Genomic DNA, 21,945 nt, shown 5'->3' on the forward strand with positions numbered 1-21,945 from the left:
ACTTCCGGCATTTCTGAAAAGCATGGACAGTTATTCTACATAGTAAATACTTGAAAGGGAACTAACATGCACTCCACTGCTTCCTGCACTGGTGTTGAACTTGGAGAATGGTCTGACTTCGGGAATGGTGGATGGTGTTAGTGGGATTTGTTTGCTCTGTTGTTGTGGCCCTCTGGTAGACTACAGCTTACTGTTTGAAAACCATTGATCCAGAAGAAACAGTTGGGGCTAAGATCCTGTTGTTCACAGCCACTGTGTATGCGTACACACATGCATGCACATGAGAGAGCTCAGGCCCTAGGAAGCTTCTGGTCTATGCAAATTCATAGATGTTAGGGTCGGAAGGGACCTCAATAGATCATTGAGTCCGACCCCCCCTGCATAGGCAGGAAAGAGTGCTGGGTCTAGATGACCCCAGCTAGATGCCTATCTAACCTCCTCTTGAAGACCCCCAGGGTAGGGGAGAGCACCACCTCCCTTGGGAGCCCATTCCAGACCTTGGCCACTCGAACTGTGAAGAAGTTCTTCCTAATGTCTAGTCTAAATCTGCTCTCTACTAGCTTGTGGCCATTGTTTCTTGTAACCCCCGGGGGCGCCTTGGTGAATAAATCCTCACCAATTCCCTTCTTTGCCCCCGTGATGAACTTAAAGGCAGCCACAAGGTCGCCTCTCAACCTTCTCTTGCGGAGGCTGAAAAGGTCCAGGTTCTCTAGTCTCTCCTCGTAGGGCTTGGTCTGCAGGCCCTTGACCATACGAGTGGCCCTTCTCTGGACTCTCTCCAGGTTATCTGCATCCCTCTTGAAGTGCGGCGCCCAGAATTGCACACAGTACTCCAACTGCGGTCTGACCAGTGCCCAATAGAGGGGAAGTATCACCTCCTTGGATCTATTCATCATGCATCTGCTGATGCACGATAAAGTGCCATTGGCTTTTCTGATGGCTTCGTCACACTGCCGACTCATGGTCCCTTTCTACTTCCGTGCCACCCAGCAGGTCATTGCCTAGGCTGTAGGTGTGCCGGACATTTTTCCTCCCTAGGTGCAGCACTTTGCATTTCTCCTTGTTGAACTGCATTCTGCTGTTTTCTGCCCACTTGTCCAACCTGTCCAGGTCTGCTTGCAGCTGTTCCCTGCCCTCCGGCGTGTCCACTTCTCCCCATAGCTTTGTGTCATCTGCAATCTTGGACAGAGTACATTTCACTCCCTCGTCCAAGTTGCTGATGAAGACATTAAAGAGTATCGGTCCAAGGACCGAGCCCTGCAGGACCCCACTGCCCACACCCTTCCAGGTCAAAACTGACCCATCCACCACGACTCTCTGGGTGCGACCCTCTAGCCAATTTGCCACCCTCCGGACTGTGTAGTCATCTAAGTCACAGGCTCTTAACTTGTTCACCAGTATGGGGTGGGATACCATATCGAAGGCGTTCCTGAAGTCTAAGTACATGACATCCACCCCTCCTCCTGTATCCAGGCGTTTTGTAACCTGGTCATAAAAAGAGACTAGATTGGTCAGGCATGATCTGCCTGCTATGAACCCGTGCTGGTTTCCCCTCAGCATAATTTGTCCTGCCGGGCTCTCGCAAATGTGAGCCTTGATAATTTTTTCAAAGATTTTGCTGAGGATGGAGGTGAGACTGACTGGCCTATAGTTGCCCGGGTCCTCCTTCCTCCCCTTCTTGAAAATGGGGACCACACTGGCCCTTTTCCAGTCCTCCGGGACTTGGCCCATGCGCCACGAGCGTTCAAATATTCCTGCCAGTGGCTCTGCTATGATGTCGGCCAGTGCCTTCAGCACCCTCGGATGGAGCTCATCCGGGCCTGCTGACTTAAAGGCATCCAGTTCTTCAAAGTGACTCTGCACCATCTCAGGGTGTACGCATGGAAGTCTGGCGCCTTGCTGCTGCCTCTCTACAACCCCAGTGTGAGATTTGTCGTGCCCCTCGCTTAGGAACACTGAGGCAAAGAACTCGTTGAGGAGTTCAGCCTTGTCCCTCCTGTCCGTTACCAATTGTTTCTGCCCATTTAGCAGGGGTCCTATTCCTCCCTGGGCCTTCCTTTTACTCCCTATATATCTAAAAAACAATTTCTTGTTGTCCTTTACTTGGGATGCTATCCTCAGCTCCATGGTAGCTTTGGCCCGTCTAACTGCCTCCCTACAAGCGCGAGCAGAGGAGGTATATTTGTCTTTGGTGATTTCTCCCTGTTTCCATCTTTTATGTGCTCCCCTTTCGGCCCTTAGGCTGCCCTGGATTTCTCTGGTCAGCCAAGGAAGCCTCCTGGCCCCTTTCCCTCTTTTCCCTCGCATCGGGATCGTCTTGCATTGTGCCTGAAGGATCATTTCCTTAAGGCACAGCCACCCTTCTTGGGCTCCCATCACTTCAAAACTCCTACTCTGCAGTGCGTCTTTGACTAATCGCCTGAGTTCATTGAAATCAACTTTCCTAAAGTCTAGCTCTTTCACCCTACTAGTTACCTTACTCACTCGACGTTTTATAAAGAATTCTGTTATCAGGTGATCACTGTCCCCCAGATGGCTATCGATCTGTAGGTTCCCTACCATGTCATCCCCCGTTGCCAGTACCAGATCCAGTATGGCATTCCCCCTAGTGGGACCATGTACCTCCTGTGTCAGGTGGAGGTCCTGTACACGGGTTAGAAACCTGCGTGAACGGTGGGACTTTGCCATCTGTATCTCCCAGCAGATGTCTGGGTAGTTTAGGTCCCCCATGATTACTGCCTCTTTAGCTTTTATGGTCTCCAAGAGCTGCCTCAGGAGCCCCGAATCTTTTTCTTCCCCTTGGTGTGGGGGTCTGTAGCTGACCCCTACCACCAAATCCCTTTCTCGTTGCCCCCCATGTAGCCTAACCCACAATCCTTCTACTTCCTCGTCCTTTGATTCCTTCTTGATGAGGGTTGACATATATTGCTCATTGATATAGAGCGCAACCCCTCCCCCTTTTTTCCCCACCCTGTCCTTTCTGTACAATCTATAGCCCTCAATATGTACCGCCCAGTCGTGGGACGAATCCCACCAGGTTTCCATTAGCCCTACTGAGTCATAGGTGTTTTGTGCAAGCAGGAGCACTAGTTCATCCTGCTTGTTCCCCATGCTCCTAGCATTAGTATATAGGCACTTGAGCCCTGCGACTGGTGCCTTTGCTGCCCCCCCACTCCGAATCCCAAGGGGCCCCTTATTTCTTACCTTCTCATTGCTTACCTGTGCTATAGTGCTGGCCGCCCCATGGCTTGAAGGTTCCCAATGTTCTCCTTCTTCAGGCTGGGCTGGCCTTGTGGGTGCCACATGGTTTGGTGGTCCACAGCTTCCCCCGCCCTCATCTTCCCCTCCCCCTGACAAGCCTAGTTTAAAGCCCGCCGGAGGAGATCCGCCAACCTAGAAGAAAACACACGCTTACCTTTGGGAGACAGGTAATGACAAACAGTGAGTGGTGGCATCTTCCCCCCCCCCAACCCTCCCCCCCCCAACAGTAAGTAGGGGAAGCAGGTCAAGTAACTACTGACAAGTAAGCAGTGAAATGTGATTAGTGTGTTGAGTATTGGTAGTATGCCAAATGCCTATAAAATATTTTCTACCTTTTATTGACATTTAGCTCTAGAAAAATAATCTGTTTTCTGCAGACAAATAGCTGATGGTTGTATCTGTTTAAAAAAAAAAAGAAGATTTTACAGTTTTAATAAAAAAAAAAAAGTAATTTTTGAAAGGACTTATAGTTAAGTGTTTACTTAATTTGCAGCAAGACAAAGCATTTTTTGCAGCTTGATCGCTGACTAAAGAGCTGACTTCTGTGGGCATTTCCTGGCGGTCCTTCCCTTCACCACTGATTGATGGAGAGGCATATATTGTATAAATATAATAGCAAGTTCTGTGGAAAGTAAATTATATTATACAATTTAATCATATAACTTTAAATATTACATTTAAATTTAAATATATTATTAATGTATATATGATATGAATTATAACTGATACCGTCGTAACATTATATGTAGCATTCTACAAAAAGTTTAGAATTACTATTTAGTGCTAACCTTAATAGAAACATTTTTCACTTCACTTACTGGCATCTTCACTTAGACTACATCAGTGGTTCTCAACCTCTTTTGTACCAGGACCCATTTGTAAACATCGATGGCCAGCCACGACCCAGTGCCCGTCACTCCCAACCTGCTGCCCCCTGCCCTAAGGCCCCAACCCCACAGTGTGTGGGGCTGGGGGTGAGTGCGTGGGACCCATAAGGGTGTGTGTAGGGTTGGGGGGGGCCCAAGCAGTCCCTTGCAGGCTGGGGTTCTGCAAGCCTGCAAGGGAAAAGCCACGGTTTCCCACATTTTTCTTCTTTAAAGAAGAATCCATTTTTAAAGTTTGTTCGCTACCCTTTCATATATTATTGTGACCCGCTTCCGGGTCCCGACCCACAGGTTGAGAACGCTCGTCTACATCACTAGTAGACAGTAAGTCTCAGTTACATGATCTGTTGTTGCTTCAGTGCTTGTCGCATTGTCTTTCTATTCCGGTAAGCACTGGGACATTCACAAATAGTGTATTGTGTGAATATCATGCGTTTTTCTTAGAGGTCCGGTATTGGATGGGTACCAATATAAAGAAAATTGGCTGTATCAGAAATTGGCCCGATGCAGCCAATAATTTGGCTGATAAATGCCCGTGCGTGCAGCTGCATGCAGCTGTATCAGAAATAGGATTGGTATTGTCCAGTACTCCTTCTTAAAAATTGACTATTGGTGTTGTCCCCCAAAAATCTATCGGTGCACCCCTAGTTTTGGGGGTATTTTTTAAGGTTGATTTAATGGGAAATTGCCACCAATGCAGTATTTCTTAGTGATTGTGGACAATGCCATTTTTCATGGGTTTTTTGGAAACCGTGAAACTATATTAAGTAGCTGTTTGGTTATAGCCTCTAGTATCCTAAATGAGAGTAGATTAATGATTTTCTTTTTTAAGTTAAAAAGGAATGTTTTATGCCAGGGTTTGAAGTAACTAGAGGGGCATTGAACTCCTTTTTTCCACCCTCTTTCCCACCCCCCAAACTTGAATGGTGCTTTAGAAATGCTTTCTTGCCTCTGACGCATTACTGATTTCCTCCCCCGATCCCCCAAGTGTTGTTCCACTCACTCAGGTTCTTGAAGTCAGTAATGATGTCAGGGAGATACTTGTTTGCTTTGTACATGCTCTCTTATAAAAAAAAATAAAATAAAAATAAAAATGGCATGGGTTAAATGTTTGTTTTGACATTTTTTTTCTCCCCATATGACCTGGGAGACATCCAAAAAGAATTATGTTATATTGTTGGTAGTTCAAGGAGTTAAAGCCTCTTTTTTTTTTTTCTTTATATGATCTGTCTAGTACAGTGTATTTTCTGTATCATGCTTTTTTAGGTGCGCTTAGACCACAATGGAAAACTTTATAATGCCCATATCCAAGAAGTTTGCTCTGAGAATGGACCTGTTGTTGTATTTGTGGAAGAGCTTGGAGCAAAGTAAGTCAACATTGTCATGTATAAATTTGCTATGTAGAATTTAACTAAGGCATCTGGCTCCTCTTCATTGTTTAACACCATCTGCTTGACCATTTTTCTGAAGCACCAGTTCAAGAAAAGAACTTGATGCATTTCAAGAACAACTGAAACTGTCTCTGAACATATCTGTTACAAAAGTGTGAATTTCCTTGTCTTTTTCCTGCACTATCCACACAGGAGCTATACTATAGTAACTATATTTTTTTATTCTTTAAAAACTCAAATTGGAATGTTTTCTGTATAAATGCCACACCTAAATAGAACAGTACTGTCACAATTTGGTAGTACTTCTGTAATTAGATGCTACAACTCCAGCTTTGTGTTAAAAGTGCTGTGAGAGGGAATACCATTCTAATATAATAGCTGATCAGCTCTTTTCTTTTTCTGACTTCATGCAGAAAGAGCTGTGCGCTGAACAAACTAAAAATTATCTCTTCACATTATATCTCGCAGTGACCTAATCGCTCAAATCTGGTGAACCGTTTCATAGATAGGGTTGCAGGTGCTGTAACTCATTTTCTTTTGCTTGCTCTCACAGAACAATTCCCGTCACATGGCAGGGATTAAAAGAGTTGTTAAGGGAACTCTCTCCGACTATAACGTTTGGGGAAAGGAACCCAGACAGGAAACATTTTACTCATGGTGTGGAAAGGAAAGAGTAAGATTCTGGGTAACTGATAACCTGTAGAATTGTACCTTACTTTGCAAATTTTGTTATACAATTCCTTTTGTGTGTTAACAGGTACATGGAATAACATGTACTTGTAGTTCACCTTGACCAGCTATAATACAGCTGAATTTCTCGCCTTTGAGTAGTTTAAATAGCCACTTTCAGTTCATACTGTCATCCTAGATTAAAAAAAGACCAATAGAAAATGAAGTGACTGAAAGCTACATTTGTCCATATCAGTGAATCTGTTGCTGTGCTCTGGTGAATTTACAGAGTTTGCTGCTTTACATAATATCATTAATAGATTTAGAGGGAAAAGCCCTGTTACTTCCAAATCAAACATAAGTACTTCACCTTTTGTTCATATATCTCTAACAAGTGCTCATGAGCAGACATTTTTCTTTATTTTTTTTGTTTTAAGTGAAAAAGGACAAAAGGTAAAGTCACTAATAAGATTATTGAAATATTCTTAATATCCTTTTGCTTTCCCTCTCTGTCCTGAGGATGTCCCAATATCGATTTATGTAAAAGTTCATAAGCTATTTTCCCTCCTTTTTATAAAGAATATTGTCTGTTTGGGATATTTTTATTATCAGATACTGTCTTTGAATTGAATTTTTATGTACTTTGAACAAATTGTCAAAAACTGATTAAACTGGAGTCTTACTGCTGTGCCTGAGACTAAAAAAATAATAATTCTTACGGTTTTACATCCTTGTATGATTAAGTTCATGCAATGGGTAGAACATGAAGAACAAAGAACTTAACATAATTCTCCCAGAAACAGAAAAAGATCCATTTGTCTTAGTAAACATCTGGTACTAATTGTCCAAAACCCAGTGCAGTTTTACAGAACTCTCTCACTTCTTTTTTTTTCTTCTCTTCTCCCTCCTCTCCTCTTCTTGCAGGCATTCTGTGTCACTGAAGAGCCTTAAACCTCTTCCACAAGCATCCCCCATGGAGGCCTGGAACACTGTGTCAGGGAAGAAAATAAAAAAGTTCCCTCCAACTTGTGGTCAGAATGTACAGCCCGGTACGAGTCTCTTCTCCCCTTCTTCTTCAATTTCAGAAACTGCGTCAACCGGGTGGTTCTTCTCCAGTAGTTGCGAGAAATCTTACATGGTGTTTTTGCCTTTGTCAGATGCAGACTGCAGAAGGCCAAAGAATCAAAATAAGCCAATAAAAACCCAGTCAGTTCTACCTCCTCGACTTCAGCATGCTGTGGGAACCAGACAGCATCAGTTCTCAAATTCTGGGCCACAGTCTCAGCAGACCTCTGCAGAGCAGAAAACTCTGGGCTCCCGAAGTGCTTCCCAGGCTGTAAGGTAAAAACTACCAATCAGTCTGTTACCTGGGGCTTTGGTAGTTCTCATGGGCCATAAGTAGCCAGCTAGCCACAAAAGCCTATTTCTTGTGCATCCCAACTGGTGTCTTGCAACTGCAAACTGATACTTATTTGAAGAATATTTTTCTTTAGACCAGTCTTAAAATTGCAGTCCTTACGACTCCATTACTGTTTTCCTGTTTGGTAGCATTGCATCTGGGAGTATCTTTCATGAGTCTGCTGTGCTTGTAGGGGAAGGTGGTTAAGACTGCTGTTCTGTCAAGTATTTATACGTTGAGCAGCACTCAAGGCTTTGTATCACTATCTCATCACAGTCTGCAGCTGGGGTACTGGGGGGGGGAGCTGGGCCAGGCCCACGAGGTGTGGGGGCTCCTTTCTGCCCCACCCCTCTACTCCAGCTCCAGTGAGGCTGAGCTGAGCTGGCAGCTGCTGCTGTCAAGAGGTCCAGACAAGGGGGTGGAGAAAGGGAGCCTCCCCTTGCCTCATGGGCCTGGCTTAGCTTCCCTTAATACCCCAGTCAGGGTAGCTGGAGGGGAGGCCTGCAAGGCTAGGGGACTCTGTTTCACCCTCCCCTCCACCTCCAGCTCCAACCAGGCCAAGCCCAGCTGACAGCTTCTCCCTTCCCTTCCCTCCCCTGCTGAGGGAAACCTGCAGAGTGCAAAAAATTAACCCTGGAGAGAACCCAAGTTTTCTAAGGTGCTGTGCTTTAGAGCACCTTCATCTAATACCTCATTTGAGGAGGGTTAATTTTTTGCGCCATCTTAAAAGTGCTTTGCAGCCATGCATGTGCATTACATCATGGCTGTAGAGTACTTTCAGAGGCCTGATCACTCAAAAAAAATATATCTTGTGTAAGTGCCCTTTACGGGGAAAGCTACTAGCAAAAAGAACCAATGTGCTTCAGCCAACTGAAATGTTAATTTTCCTTCACAGAAAAAAATTCCTATCATCCTTGGATACCAACCAATTACATATACTTGTTCATGATAGGAGTACTGTTCTTGATTACAATATGGGAAAATTAGCTAAGAAAGCTAAATTATAGGGTTTTTAAGAGCACAGAAGCTCTTGACTTTTTTTATTGAGCTTGTCCTGAAATTCAGATTAAATGTTAACATGAGCAAAAAATGCTTTTGTTATGTGTGTTGTTTGAAATGCATTTAATTAGTAGTTATTTATTTCTCCCAGTAAATTATGCCCCTCCTTTTATATTAGAACAGTAAGATGTGCACTATCATGTTAAATAGGGAGAGGGAACACCTCTTCTTGTTTAAAAGAGCAAATGACTATGATTCAAAATGCTGGCTTAGAGTCTTTCCAGACGTTACTAAAATGGAGTGTGTTGTAGATGGAATATTCTTATTCTATGCATTTATTTATTTATTTATTTTTACCCTGCTAATCCTGATAGATATAGATAGGCATCATTTAAAAGTATGAAGTGATCTTCATGTGACCTGTATAACTAGTGCCATACATTGTTTTTTTGCTCTCATTTCCCCCAAAATTCTTAATTTTGGTGTAGTGCTTGGTTTAAACACTCGCACTAGGTAACTGTTTGATTTCTTTGAAAAGGCATTTCTTCTTTTTCTTTCCACTTCTCCACAGAAAAGCAGACCGTGAGAGAACTGAAGACTTGGATTATGCTAGCAGAGATTGTAACTACTTTGGCCTGTCTCCAGAGGAACGTAGAGAAAAACAGGCCATAGAAGAATCTCGCTCACTTTATGAGATTCAGCAGAGGGATGAGCAGGCTTTTCCTGCCTTATCTGTATGTATGCTTCCTTGCTTATTTTAAAGACAGCTTTTTAACCATGTAATGATGGGTACTTATCTGTGAATTTATTATTTTGGTAGTTTTAAAGCCCTGGTTTTGTGAACTTCTCTCATTACACATTTTAAAAGTTAAAGATGCATCTCTCTGCATCTCTTCTACAGAAAGCTGAATAAGTAAATATAATTCTGTAGATTTATGTTGTTAGATTAAGATGCATTGTAGTTTTTTACACCCAGATTACTGATGAGCATTGTGATGTAAGGTGCATTATGTCTTATGTGGTCTGAATAAAGGGGGGCTGTCTACCTCCTATACAATTTTTGTCATTCCCTCATACAGCTGAACCACAGAAAATGTTCTGCTTGGTGTCTTCTGTTATGTAGAGGTAGGGTTAGGATTTGCTCTGAAGCACAGTTATTTTCCTGAAAAGTGGCTTTCCAGACTGCCAGCTGTGAAAACCAGCTGGATTTGAAAACTATTTGGATTTGAAAATCAAGCAGGGCTCTAACTTTGTTGTCATCAGTAGGGAAGATTCTTCTGGCTGAATTCAGCTCTCATTTACACCTTTGGAACCCAGTTATTTTCAGTAGAGTTGTATAAGTTTAATTGAAGAAAGAATTTAGTCCTTTGTTTAAAACTATTCTATTGATGTCTAAGCCAGAATTTGTATCCAGTACCTTCTCCCATAGCTTGTCTTATGTTAGTTCTGCAAAGTATGTATTTATACAGAGTGTGTTTTGAGAGAAGAAGCTGGGTAATAAGCTGTTTTCTTTAAATGGATATCATTCTGAAAAGTGACTTTTTTATTTTCAGTCAGGCAGAAAACAGAAATACAGGTTGCCCCTGCTTAATGCTGTTTCACTTAGCGCTATAACGCTCATTTTAAATTGATACCCGATTTACCTTAGCACTCAGCGAGTTTCATTATAATGCTCATGGTCAACATCATGGGTCATTAAAAACAACTGTGGTCGCCATCTTGGGTCATCAAATACTTTTGGTTTCGCTTAACGCTCAGTTTTTTAGGAACCAATTAAGAGCGCTAAGCAGGGGTTGCCTGTAAGGGAGGTATTTGGAGTGAAGTATCAACAGATGTATCATAGTTAGGAGACTGGTGCTTGAGAGAGATCTCGCATGTCTTTGTGGAGATGACTTACTTTCTAAGTAAGGGGGTCTGATTTTGTTCTGCTTTAAGCACTTCAGTGGTGTTAATCTTCCCTTGCATCCATGTAAGTGAGAGAAGAATCAGGACTTAAGACCACCTTCTGGAACTTCCTAGGGAAGGATTAGACTGGAGGCAGTCACTGTTTCTGGACTTCATGGCTAGTTCTGTAATGCCACTGGTCACATTATAGAGGAGCGTGATGTTTTTGGAGTGGAAAATCCTAATTCTAAAAGTAGAACAAAGCCTCAGAATTTGTTCATGTGGACTAATTATACAAGCTCTTCACTTTGACATAAGATCCCCTGGTCCATCCTTAAAGTTCCACCTAAGTTCATTACCTGTCTAGCATATTTGGAATACTAAATCTGCTGCTTTTCTCTGCCTTTTGCTGATGACGGACTTTTAAAATAGAAACACAAGGTTATGTGAGGAAATAGTGTTCTATAAATTCTTAAAACTGGTATTTTATATAAATCTACTGATTTTTGCTTTTTCCCATCTCTTCAGAATCAGTCTGCTACACAGACTGCTGATACTTTCAACAAGAAAAAGTTCCCAGTTGTCAGTGAGGGAAGAAACAGCAAGTGGGGATCAGATGTAGAAGAGCGGAAGGATAAAGGTAGTAGTAAAAATGAAATTTTTATGTATCATTTCAAACAGACAAGGAAACAAACACCCCTTACATTTTGAGTTAACCAGGGTGGGATTTTCAAAGTTGGCAAGGTGCCTAAACAGTAATTTATATACCCAAGTAAGTATAATACGGGTAATTTTGACATTAGAGACTGAGTCAGATGCATTGTGTTTTGTGCTTTGGACATGGGGGGGGCGAGGGGGGTATGTTTTCCTGGTTTATAGGTAGATTTGGCTATGAGCCAGATACCTCTTGTAAAACTTTCATACTGTCTAGGAGGGCACACAACAGGACGTAAATGCTGAAAGCTAGCCTATCTAGGACTACAAGAGTGATTAGGTGCTGAATCCTACTGAAATTAGTATCAGGTCAGTATTGCAATAGCTGACAATAAGGAAAAGTTAAAGAAATTTGCTGTTATGGAGCCTTCTAAGACAAAAAGAGGGCAAAAGCCTTTGGTGTAAAAGAATTTTTTAACTAACAAGAGTAAGAGGGTGCAGAAAGTTGGGGGTAAATATTCATGAGGGAGAATTGCAAAAGAGTTTTTTTGTTTTTTTAATTTAAAAAGTGCCAGAAAGGAGGCTATAAGACATATTTTTCTGTTTCCTCTGCCCTTATAGCTATCTGCTAGGTATTTCTTGGAGAGAGAATGGGGGAACTAAGCTCTGCTTTTTAGGGATGGAATTAATTTTGCGGTGGCAAGTTTTTGGTAAATGCAGCTGCCAGTCTTCTCTTTCAGCTCTGGCAGTCTCATTATATTTAAACTTTGAATATGTCCCCAGCTTTCATCTTTGCTACTTCATGTTTGGGTTCCTTCTTATATGTGACACTAACTATGAAGAAAGGTACTTTATAGGGGTATACTGATAAAGATTTTTTGGGCTGATGCTGATGGCTGATTATTAACGAGCTGTATTGGCCAATACCAGTCTGATTTACTGATATGCAGCCCGGCAGCTTAGAGAGCAGCATCGGGCTGGTAAGTCTGTTGGGGTATGGGGAGGAAAGGGGCGTGGGGAGGACAGGTTGAGGCCCTGGAGCCACGAGTAGCTTGTCTGGGAGGTGGGGATGGTGGGAGGAGGGGCAGTCCCTACTGCTGCGCACACCCCTGAGGGAGAAATGGGGGGCATGTGCCTCCCAGATCGGCGTGGGTGAGGGTGGGCTGCTTGCTTGGGGACAGGGGCAGTGCTGGCTTCTTCCTGGCAAGGAGCTGGGCTAGGGCTGTGCTTGGGGCAGGCAGCAGTGGCACTGGGAGGAGGGATATGGGGTGCTATGGTAAATTTTGGGGTGGCTGTCGGGCACCCTGCTCCCATAGGAAAAAGGGTGGTGCTAGCCCTAGCCCCAAGTGTGTAGCGGCAGCCTACCCTTGCCCCGTGCAGGAGTCGCCCTTCACCCCCCAGACAAGCCATTCTGTCCTGCACCCCACCCCGGCTGGGTAGCTCCTGCCCCAGCCCCACTTCCTCCCTTAGTGCGGGGTCCTTGATCTGCTGGGGCCTTGATCCCCCACGCCTCTTCCTCTCCACAGAATTAACAGGTGGATGCACTACGATTGTGCTGGGGAAGGGCTGAGGAGGGGAACTGAGCGATCGGGCCCAGTTCCCTGGTCCCAGGCGGCAGCACCCAGCTTCCCTCCCTCATCTGGCAGGCAGATTGGGGCCTGCAACCCCGGGAGAACTGGCACAGCCCCCGCATCCCTCCCGGGGTTGTGGATCCCCATCTGCCTGCTGGATGAGAGGCTGTTTTGAGCATCCCCATTATAACCTATGGGCGAAATGTCAAAACAGTAATGCTGTTTTGACAAAACTAAATGGAACAGCAGTTTTGAATCGAAACAAAATTCGAAACAAAACGCTGTTCCGTCAAAACCTAGAAACACAAGTCGAAACAGAATGGTGCCGTTTCACACAGCCCTACCACCTATCCCCTAGCTGGAATGTCTTTCATGATATGTTCCATAAAGCTGACCTTTATTCTTTTTCATTTGCATCCTTCCCCAAGGACCTTTTGCTGTCATGCCCCTAAGGAATGAGCCAACAAATATATCTATATGGGCTTTACTACACCATTATGTGTATAAGACTTTGCATATTTGCATTGCACATGTCCCTTCCTTTGCTAGCCCTTCTTTGCTTTTTGTTACCATTCTTCATTGCATTATGTCTGAAATGTTGTATGTAAGCTGTCTGTAGAAACCAATTGTGTTTTCATATTAATATCTTGAGACTCCTGTCAGAGTTCTGGGATTGGATTATGGATAGGCTGATTTTTTTTTAAATACATTGTGCAGTAGTTATTTAGGTTTTATAGCATAGAGTATCACTTGAGTACGGCTGGAGAGGTGGATTTGTGGTTGATCAGAAATGGTTGCCTGGCCACACCGTAGACCAGACAGGCTTCCCTCAAACTTCTGTTATGGACTGACAGGCTTCCATCAAAACTTCTCGTATGGTAGATTATATCGAGACAGTTTTTCTCTATATACTAATGCTTTAGGAATTAGATCAAGTTTAAACCTTTTGTCTAGAATGCTTCAGAAATTGTTACCATTAAAGCTTTGTTTTACCTTTTTGTTATGTAAAAATACTGTTTTTGTCAGAAAATACAGAGTTGATTAAATATAAATCTTTTTATAAATGTATCTGCTTTGATAAAACTATTTTTTGACAATTTCTCTGGTCTAGAATGTAGTTCTGGTATAATTAAGTTTATAGAGACCACAAGCTTTTGTGAACCCATGTTCACGAAAGCTTGTGCTTGCTCCATCTTGTTTAGTTAGTCTATAAAGATCGGGGCGGGCAGTTATTTTGGGCAGAGGGCCGCTTACTGAGTTTTGGCAAGCCATCGAGGGCCACATGACAGGTAGCCAGGGGCAGATAAATATTAATTTTCTAAATTTTGCGGGGGCCCTGTGGGCTGGATAGAATGGCGTGGCGGGCTGCATCTTGCCCACCCTGATAAAGATGCATATGTCTACCCTGCCTTCAGACTAACACTATTAAATTACCTTGTTTTAGTCTAAACCAGAGAGGGGGAAGAGGCCTCCTAAAATGGCTAGTAGAGCTTGATAGTTAGAGCACTGGCTTGTTATGTGGGAGACCAAGGTTTACATTCCCAGTGTACTCAGTAGTCAGTGTTTTTATGCCTCTTGTCTCTTAAAAGAGACTTGGAAAAGTTTTGGCCCAATATGGAATGAAAACAAATTCTGAACTTCAGCATTTTTTATGAAACAGAATTCTTGTTTTCCAATCGGCTCTTTTTATTTTAGTCATGTCTTCTTGCCCTTGATTTCCAAATTGTTACTGATTTGAAGTAACATAGGCTGGAGGATCATGATGTGTGGGAAGATTTAATGTTTGAAAGACAAACTTGTATTGGCTGAAGCTGTGAAGGTGATACATGGTGTAATTCTGCATTTACTAGATCATGTCTTTTGGTATTACAGACTCTGAATCCAGGCAGATGCGCTTAATTCAGAAGCTTGAGCCAAATTCATCTGAGGTAATTTAAAATAAATAAACCAATCCTATTTTTAAGTTGTTTTCTTTCTCTGGTAAGTGCATTAAAATATGGGATAAAGCAATAAGCTGAAAGGGAACTGCATTCGTTGCTGCTGCTTTTGAACTGTTGGTAGATAAGACTTGAGGCATGTCTGATTCTCAGTTCCTGGATCCTCTACCTTATTGGTTGTTCTGAAATAGGAATGTGTGGCAATCTAGGCTACCAGAGCACTTCTGATACCAGATCTCATTGCTAGTGTAAACCATGTATTTGTTGTATGATTTACTATCGAACCAGTAATGTATGCTGTTATGCTAGCATCTTTTGATCTTGTAGCTTGAATAGAGGCTCACAACTTTAGATCTAGAATTGATTTGCCTTTAGTTCTGCTGTCAGTGGTCTGTCCACAGACATCAGGTTACGTTAACATACTAGTATATGGTGGTAGTTCACCTTTTTCCATCTTGTGTATTTAAAATGTTTCAATGCTTCTTTGTTAAAATAAATAAAAGAAAATATCAGAATAGGTCTGACTCTTCCTTATTTTTAACTTTGTTCTAGAGGAATGGTGGAGATGAAAAATATCCAGAAGCTTCACCTCCTTTAGAGCAAGCAAAGACGCAATCTCTGTCTCCAGCAGAACAAGTAAGAAAAGTTTATCTAGCCTCTGGGTTTTTCATTGAATAGGCCCAAGGCAAAGTGTATCTATCCTTACCATCACAGCCATGTGTAATGAAGATCTATTACTAATAAATATTTGTATTCTAGTAACACCCAAATCCCCCAATTTTTTTTTTTTTTTTGAGAGTAAATCATGATAAATAATAATACATGGTTTCCATCCCCAAAACTTTATAATTTAATTTTAGGTTTACTACTCTGAGTGGGTGACTGAGGGGTTAATTCACACTGAATATTTTAAGTGAAAATATTTAAACCTTTTCTTTTTTTCCCCCCCACCTCTACCTTTCTTCCGTACCTTGTCTAGGAAATTAGCTATATTGTTTAAATGTGTATTTTGGTAGTACTCACAAGCTTCAAGACTGCTGCTGTTTTCTGATTTTTCTAGTATTTTAGCACAGTCTCATATATGCTGAATATCTAATCAGCACTGTTTTGCTTTATTTAGACAATGGCTTTTCTTTTTTGAGATGGGGGCGCAGGGAAAATAGTTTAGTGATTATGGAAGTTGGTAGATTGATGATTCTGGAGACAGACTCCTTGTTTAACCAGAAGTATGAGTACATCCTGGACAGTGTTGGTGCAAGCTTTTTTCTCACATAGGCATACTCATATGCCTTAAACTAGTGGTGCCTTTTTGCCCAGCAGGCTGAATGGCCAGTGCCTGGTCTGTCTATAGGCCAAATCTGGCTGGTGGTCCTCATCTAGCATCTGGGGGCAGGGAGGGTGGTGTGCAATGGGGCTTCAACCTGACTTTGTGGAGGATGTGATGGGGCTACTTTGGCTCTGACTTGGCTGTGCAGAGTTTTGGAATTTGGCAGCGGGAGGGGTGACAGTGTTATTGCCACTGCTCCCCCACCTCCACATTTTTTGACCTGTGGGGAGCCCTATGGGCTAGATGCTATGGCTCTGCAGGCTGCGTTTTGACCATGGGCTTGGAGGGTTGAGCACCTCTGCCTTAAATTATCTTCAGAGGGAGAGCTTCATGTAAAACCAGTACTGGCTGCAAAATAAGGGTTCTCCTCTCTTGTATGTAGTCTTTTGAGATAATGTTACTATAAGGTGTTCCTCTATTGGGTCAGTGGCCTGTGTACCTGAAATTGTCAAATGTTTGTCGATAGAATTTAGGATGTTGTTCCAAATGTCATCAGTGAGCTCCACTAACTTCCCGTTGTCTCTTTAATTTTATAGAGACTAACAGAACACTTACCATGTGTAAATCCAGCTGCCTCTCCAGTCTTCTCTGATGTGCATTTGCTTCCCACAGTGCCTTCTCTTCCAGCCATTGTGCCAGCTTGGCCAAATGAGCCAACGACTTATGGGCCAACAGGTTTGAAGGAAAAATATTTAGAATTATGAAATAGGCTCAATCTTGTACTGTATTAAATTTACATTAATCAATTGGGTTGTGAAGTGATTTGCGACTGGCTCTCGACAGCACTTTGAAAAATTGACAACCTAAGGGAATTAGATACTCAGCTCCCTTAGGCTTTGTTTGAAAGGCTCCCATTCTTGTTTTATAAATGTGTGTCATTGCTAATTAAAACTGTTTGTTATGACCCTTTCATTCTTAAGGGGTGAAAACAAGGTTTTTTTTAATTAATTCCAGACTGGGTCATTTAGAGATTGAGCTCTAAGATTCAAATATCTCTGGTCTCCTCCTATAAGGTGGGGCGGGGAGTGTTGTTTTTAATAACTGAAATGATGGGTTTTCTTTAATTCTTTTAGAAAAGACTTTTCCACTTTTTGAAGGTTGTTTTGCCTAAATTTTCCTTCACTCAATTTCATTTTTTTAAATGTAGAGCTATTTCCTTATAACCAAAAATATTACCGTTTATATTCTTGATCCTTTGCTCTCTCTAGCTTTTGTTAATATCCTTTGCCCGAGTTAGATGTTTGTTTCTTTCATGTTTTCCTTTGTTCTAGGTATTCCAGGCCAAATGCCTGTTTCGTCATTGATGCCGCCTCCGACAACGGGGCCCGATTCCGTTGTATCCCAGGCTCAGGTAACACCTGCTCCAGTTGCCGGAGTTCCTGTGTCTGTTCAAGCGGTTAACCAGCCTTTAATGCCTTTGCCTCAGACACTGAATCCTTATCAGGACCCACTGTACCCTGGATTCCCTTTTAATGAAAAGGGAGAGAGAGCCATTGCACCACCTTACTCCCTATGCAGTACTGATCTGCCTAAGGGTAAGAAACACTTTTTATAAATTTAGATCTTGCTCTTCCTTTTCTGTCCCCACCATGGACGATCTTTGTTTAAGAACATAACATCTGGATGAAGTAGAATGGAAGGAGTTCCTTAATATATTGATTAAGTTATGTCAACTGTTTTAATAATTGTTGTGTTAGAACTCGTTTCTTTTTTAAATAACTTGTGTGCATCCTTAGCTTTCATTGCCAACGTGGCAGTTATTTAAAATGATGACAATCCTATTGTGAACCTTTTTCACAGTTCTTTATTTACGACATCAATTTCACCAAATTTCTGATCATATGTAGTTTTATCTTTTTTAGAGGTTTCTTTGACCAGACATCTGTATGTGCCCTTTTACAACAGTGAAAGTAGCAGGTGGAATTTCATGTTACTTTAATAAAAATTTCGAAGTTTGCTCAGCAGTTTCCTTATTGGCTTGGGAAAATGTTGTGGCATCCTCAGAAGAAAACAAGTTCATAGAGAACATAGAGAGTTCATTTAGTGAACATTCTCTGCTAATCCAGAAACTGGGAAGTAGTTCTATTAAAACTGAAATTTAAAACTGCAGTAGAGTTCCCAATCACTTGCATCAGTCCCAAGGAAGTCAAACTAGCAGGCTGCAGTAGTGGTTTAAATGCTGAAATTGAAATTGTCCATTGCAACCTGTGGCTGAAAACCACCAAAGATGAGACCTGATTTATCAGGGGAGGGAAGTGTGTGCAATGTCCTTTTTAAGGTTTTAATTGATTCATGATGTTTTTTCCTAGATAAAAGTATTCTTCGATTTTTCTTCAATCTTGGTATAAAGGTAAATATCCAGATTTCTATTGGTGGGATTATCCTTTCTGCATTCAAAAAATGGTAATTTAATAGAGGGAAGAAGCAAAAATTTGAGTTAATAATAGCAGTTTTTGCAGTTTTACAGGGATCGAATGACTTGGGGATTTGGATCCATTTTAGCCTCTAGGTTGCTGAAATCCAGCCCAAATCAAAAGTGACTAAAATTATTACCATCTTATGGTTGTTTGGCTCATACTTTCTATTTTAATATGTCCATAATAATATGTGGTTATTATACTGCCTTTCATTTATAGTTCTCAAAATCCTTTACATAGGATGACAGTATTGTTATTCCCCTCTTTACAGATATAGGGAACTGAGGCTTGAAGAGTTGCCAAAGTTATCTGTTAGGCCAGGAATAGAATGCAGATCTGACCAGTCCCTGTCCAGTACCCTAGCCACTAGCCCATATTGCCTAGTAGCAGAAACCAGTCATGAGACGTAATGATTTTGTTGCTAGCTAGTTGGAAAATTGAACGGACCATGGATGTAGAGCTGTCCTGTGACTCCTAGAAGCATCTGAGACAAATCGTCAGAACACAGAGGGCAACTTACATTACTGCTTGTCTATACAATGCTATTTCTTAGGCTAGAGGGCTTGCAGAATTTTTGTTTACAAAAACCAAAATCCATCCAAAACCTTTTAACTTGTTCATGATACTACATTATTTTACTTTTGTTCTATTCCAGCTGTAACTAAAGCTGAGATTTGCTTTCCATAAATGGATAATCTTTTTCACAAATTGGAAGTGGAAAAGTGGTTAGTAGGTGTTCTGAGAAGTGGGGAGAAAAGGGTGTTGAGTAAGAAGGTGTTGGTGTGGTGTAAATAAAATACAGTATGTCCTAAACATTTTAGGTGATGTATGTTCAGAAGATATTAGTGACTAAGATTTGAATGCACAGAACTAATATTTAAGGTTCCACCTCTTCACTTTTTTAATGGGAATCTTGATGTGGTTTATCAAACTTATTTAAAATCTGAACATTACGATCTTGGCTTGCAACAAGGCTTACAGGAAAAACCCTGCAAGGATGATTGAGGGACCTGAATCTCTTTAGCCTCTGCAAGAGAAGGCTGAGGGGTGATCTTGTGGTTGTCTACAAACTCAGTGGGGGGGACAGCAGGAAATAGGGGATACGATATTTACCAGGATGCCTATCGGGGTAACTAGAAACAATGGTCAAAAACTGAAGTAGAGCAAATCTAGATTGGACATCAGGAAAAAGTTTGTTACAGTAAGGGTTGCCAAAATATGGAATACGCTTCCAGGGGAGGTGGTGCTGTCCCCTTCCTTGGAGGTATTTAAGAGGAGATTGGACAAATGCCTGGCTGAGGTCATGACCCCAGCACTCTTCTGCCCAGGGCAGGGGCTCAGACTCGATCCAATAGGTCCCTTCCAACCCTAAAATCTATGAAACCATCCACACCTGCAGCAAACCATGAAGTGAAAGGTATCCATCCACGGCAGATTTTGGTGGAGACCCCAAAATTAAATATCTAATAGAAATAAACCTCAAATAAAGATAAACCATCATTTCAGAGGGGTTCAGGTCCTCCACACTGACTTAATAATTCTTTATTTTATGTTTTGTAATTTTTCCCCCATCAGATTTTACATTCAGTATAGTGTATGTATTTCAAAGATTTTTAATGAGAGCAAGCATGCAGAGCAGATTGTAAAAGGTGTATATAGGAAGTGAAACCCTGGTGAAGTAAGAATTGCCAGTCATTTGACATTGAACTTTAAAAGGGAACCAAATGACTGAAGATTTAGGTTTTTCTCTAGGTGTTGTATCTTGGTTCTTGTTTCCATACTGCTTCACTTAGATGGAGTTAAGGATGTAAACACATTTAATAATTTAAGGATAAAACATACCTTTATGAGAAAATAGTTGACCTTGTATTAGCATAGCATGAATTGGGATCAGGGCTATAGTTATCTGAAAACAACTATTGGAAACATAAAAGGTGTTCAGAGTGAAGATTATTAAAGAGAAGATGAAGCATTTTGAAAATCTGGAAATGCATATGTTAAGAAAATCTAACAAAACTCTGTATGGGCTAAGTAATAAGTTTCAAAAGTGTAGTGTCTGTTCATAAAGACTGCTTGCAGACGTTTTAAAAAAACCCCAACAACCCCAAAAAACCATGCTTTACCGAAGAAGCAACATGTTAGTGCTTCCTGGTTTCACAGCATCTGTATAGATAGGGTGCTTCAGTGGGACTTTTTGGTGCTTTTATCTAAATCTGAGCCAATCAGCTATTATATGAAAGCGCCAAAAGAGCCCCACTAAAGCTCCTGATCTATACAAACAGTGGGTGAGCCAGATCCAATTAACGCGCTGCCTCTTAGGCATGCATTGGGCTTACTGAAAAGTGCTATTTTTTGTTGTTTTTTTTTTTTTAACATCTGCAAGCAGCCAAAAACCGGGTTCATCTTGTTGATACCTATAAACACTAGGATGCTTTAGTAGGAGTACTTCCATTGAGCTGAATTGGCTCCTATTTTTATTATGACCATATACATTCCACATAAAATGTTCTTGACCTATTGAATACTAATTTGATGTGGAAATATGTTACTTAAGTATAGGCAAACTGGAAGAAATTAATAATTTTGGAGTAAGTGTTCACACAGACTATTTTACTAGTACCACTGACATGGTATAATTGTATGCTGGCATATTTTTGGCATCTAGTCAGATTTGAAGTTTTTAATTAACAGCATGCGCTCCTAACCTTAAATAGTTTAAATAGTTGTGTCGTCTAGAGCGACACCATGACATTGTAGTTTCTATCATTTTTTTTTTTTCCATCCTGCACCCATCCCTGTTAAAATTTTAAATTTCACTATAAAATATGCTCTGAACTCAAGCTTGGGACCCTTCAGTTACAGAATGCAATGGTTTGAGTGTGGAGGAGTTAATTAAAGGTGAAAAAATATGTCCAGCTCCAATTAAAAAATGAAAAGTCAGTGTTGGTAAGTTTTATAGTTGATCAACATCCAGTTTAATTTTCAGGAAATTATCAGGTTATTAGCATCATGCTGTGTTAAGAAAAAATGTATTCATTTCATAGATCTAAATATTTCCTGACTCTCTTTTGGATTATGATGTGCACTGACAGTATTGTGATCCCTGGTGAAGTCTGTCACCCTGTCTTTCAGCACCATCTACTGGTCATAAGAACATACATGTCGTATTGGGTCAGACCAGCGGACCATCAAGCCCAGTATCTGTCTCTGACAGCAGCAGTAGATGTTTTAGACTATAGTTGTCCAACTTCTGAGTGATCAGGAGGCTACACCTTTCCCTCCCTTGCACCCTGCCCCCACTGCAACACACCAGCAGCCCCAAATAATGCCATGTGGTCCCTCTGAACCCCACAGCCATGGGCTCCTTCAGCTCCATGGGGTGTGTACTGGGCCACCCCATCTCCAGAGGGCAGGGGCAGGAAGCAGAAGCTGGAGAAGGGAGGGGAACCCTGGAGACTAGGGTGGCAACAGCAGCAGGACAGTGGTAGAGGGAGTGGCACCTGGACGAGCAACCACATGCTAATCCCTCAGGGGCTGGATGTGGCCCGTGGG

At 41.8% G+C, this 21,945-nt stretch overlaps 1 protein-coding gene across 4 annotated transcripts in view; it reads left to right on the forward strand.

Moving 5' to 3' along the window:
• The window catches only part of OTUD4 (OTU deubiquitinase 4), a 62,390-nt gene that overhangs the window by 33,641 nt on the left and 6,804 nt on the right, over positions 1-21,945 (forward strand). For 3 of the 4 annotated variants that reach the window (XM_059722010.1, XM_019495543.2, XM_014608568.3), the window contains 10 exons: positions 5,412-5,512; positions 7,130-7,254; positions 7,363-7,546; positions 9,175-9,337; positions 11,016-11,127; positions 14,585-14,640; positions 15,202-15,285; positions 16,513-16,651; positions 17,248-17,511; positions 18,286-18,326. In XM_059722010.1, coding sequence (XP_059577993.1) covers positions 5,412-5,512; positions 7,130-7,254; positions 7,363-7,546; positions 9,175-9,337; positions 11,016-11,127; positions 14,585-14,640; positions 15,202-15,285; positions 16,513-16,651; positions 17,248-17,511; positions 18,286-18,326 — 1,269 coding nt within the window. The remainder of the gene's footprint in view (positions 1-5,411; positions 5,513-7,129; positions 7,255-7,362; positions 7,547-9,174; positions 9,338-11,015; positions 11,128-14,584; positions 14,641-15,201; positions 15,286-16,512; positions 16,652-17,247; positions 17,512-18,285; positions 18,327-21,945) is intronic. The other variant, XM_006262738.4, reaches the window with a different exon arrangement.

Source organism: Alligator mississippiensis, chromosome 2, assembly GCF_030867095.1.
Source record: "Alligator mississippiensis isolate rAllMis1 chromosome 2, rAllMis1, whole genome shotgun sequence".
Taxonomy (NCBI): domain Eukaryota; kingdom Metazoa; phylum Chordata; order Crocodylia; family Alligatoridae; genus Alligator; species Alligator mississippiensis.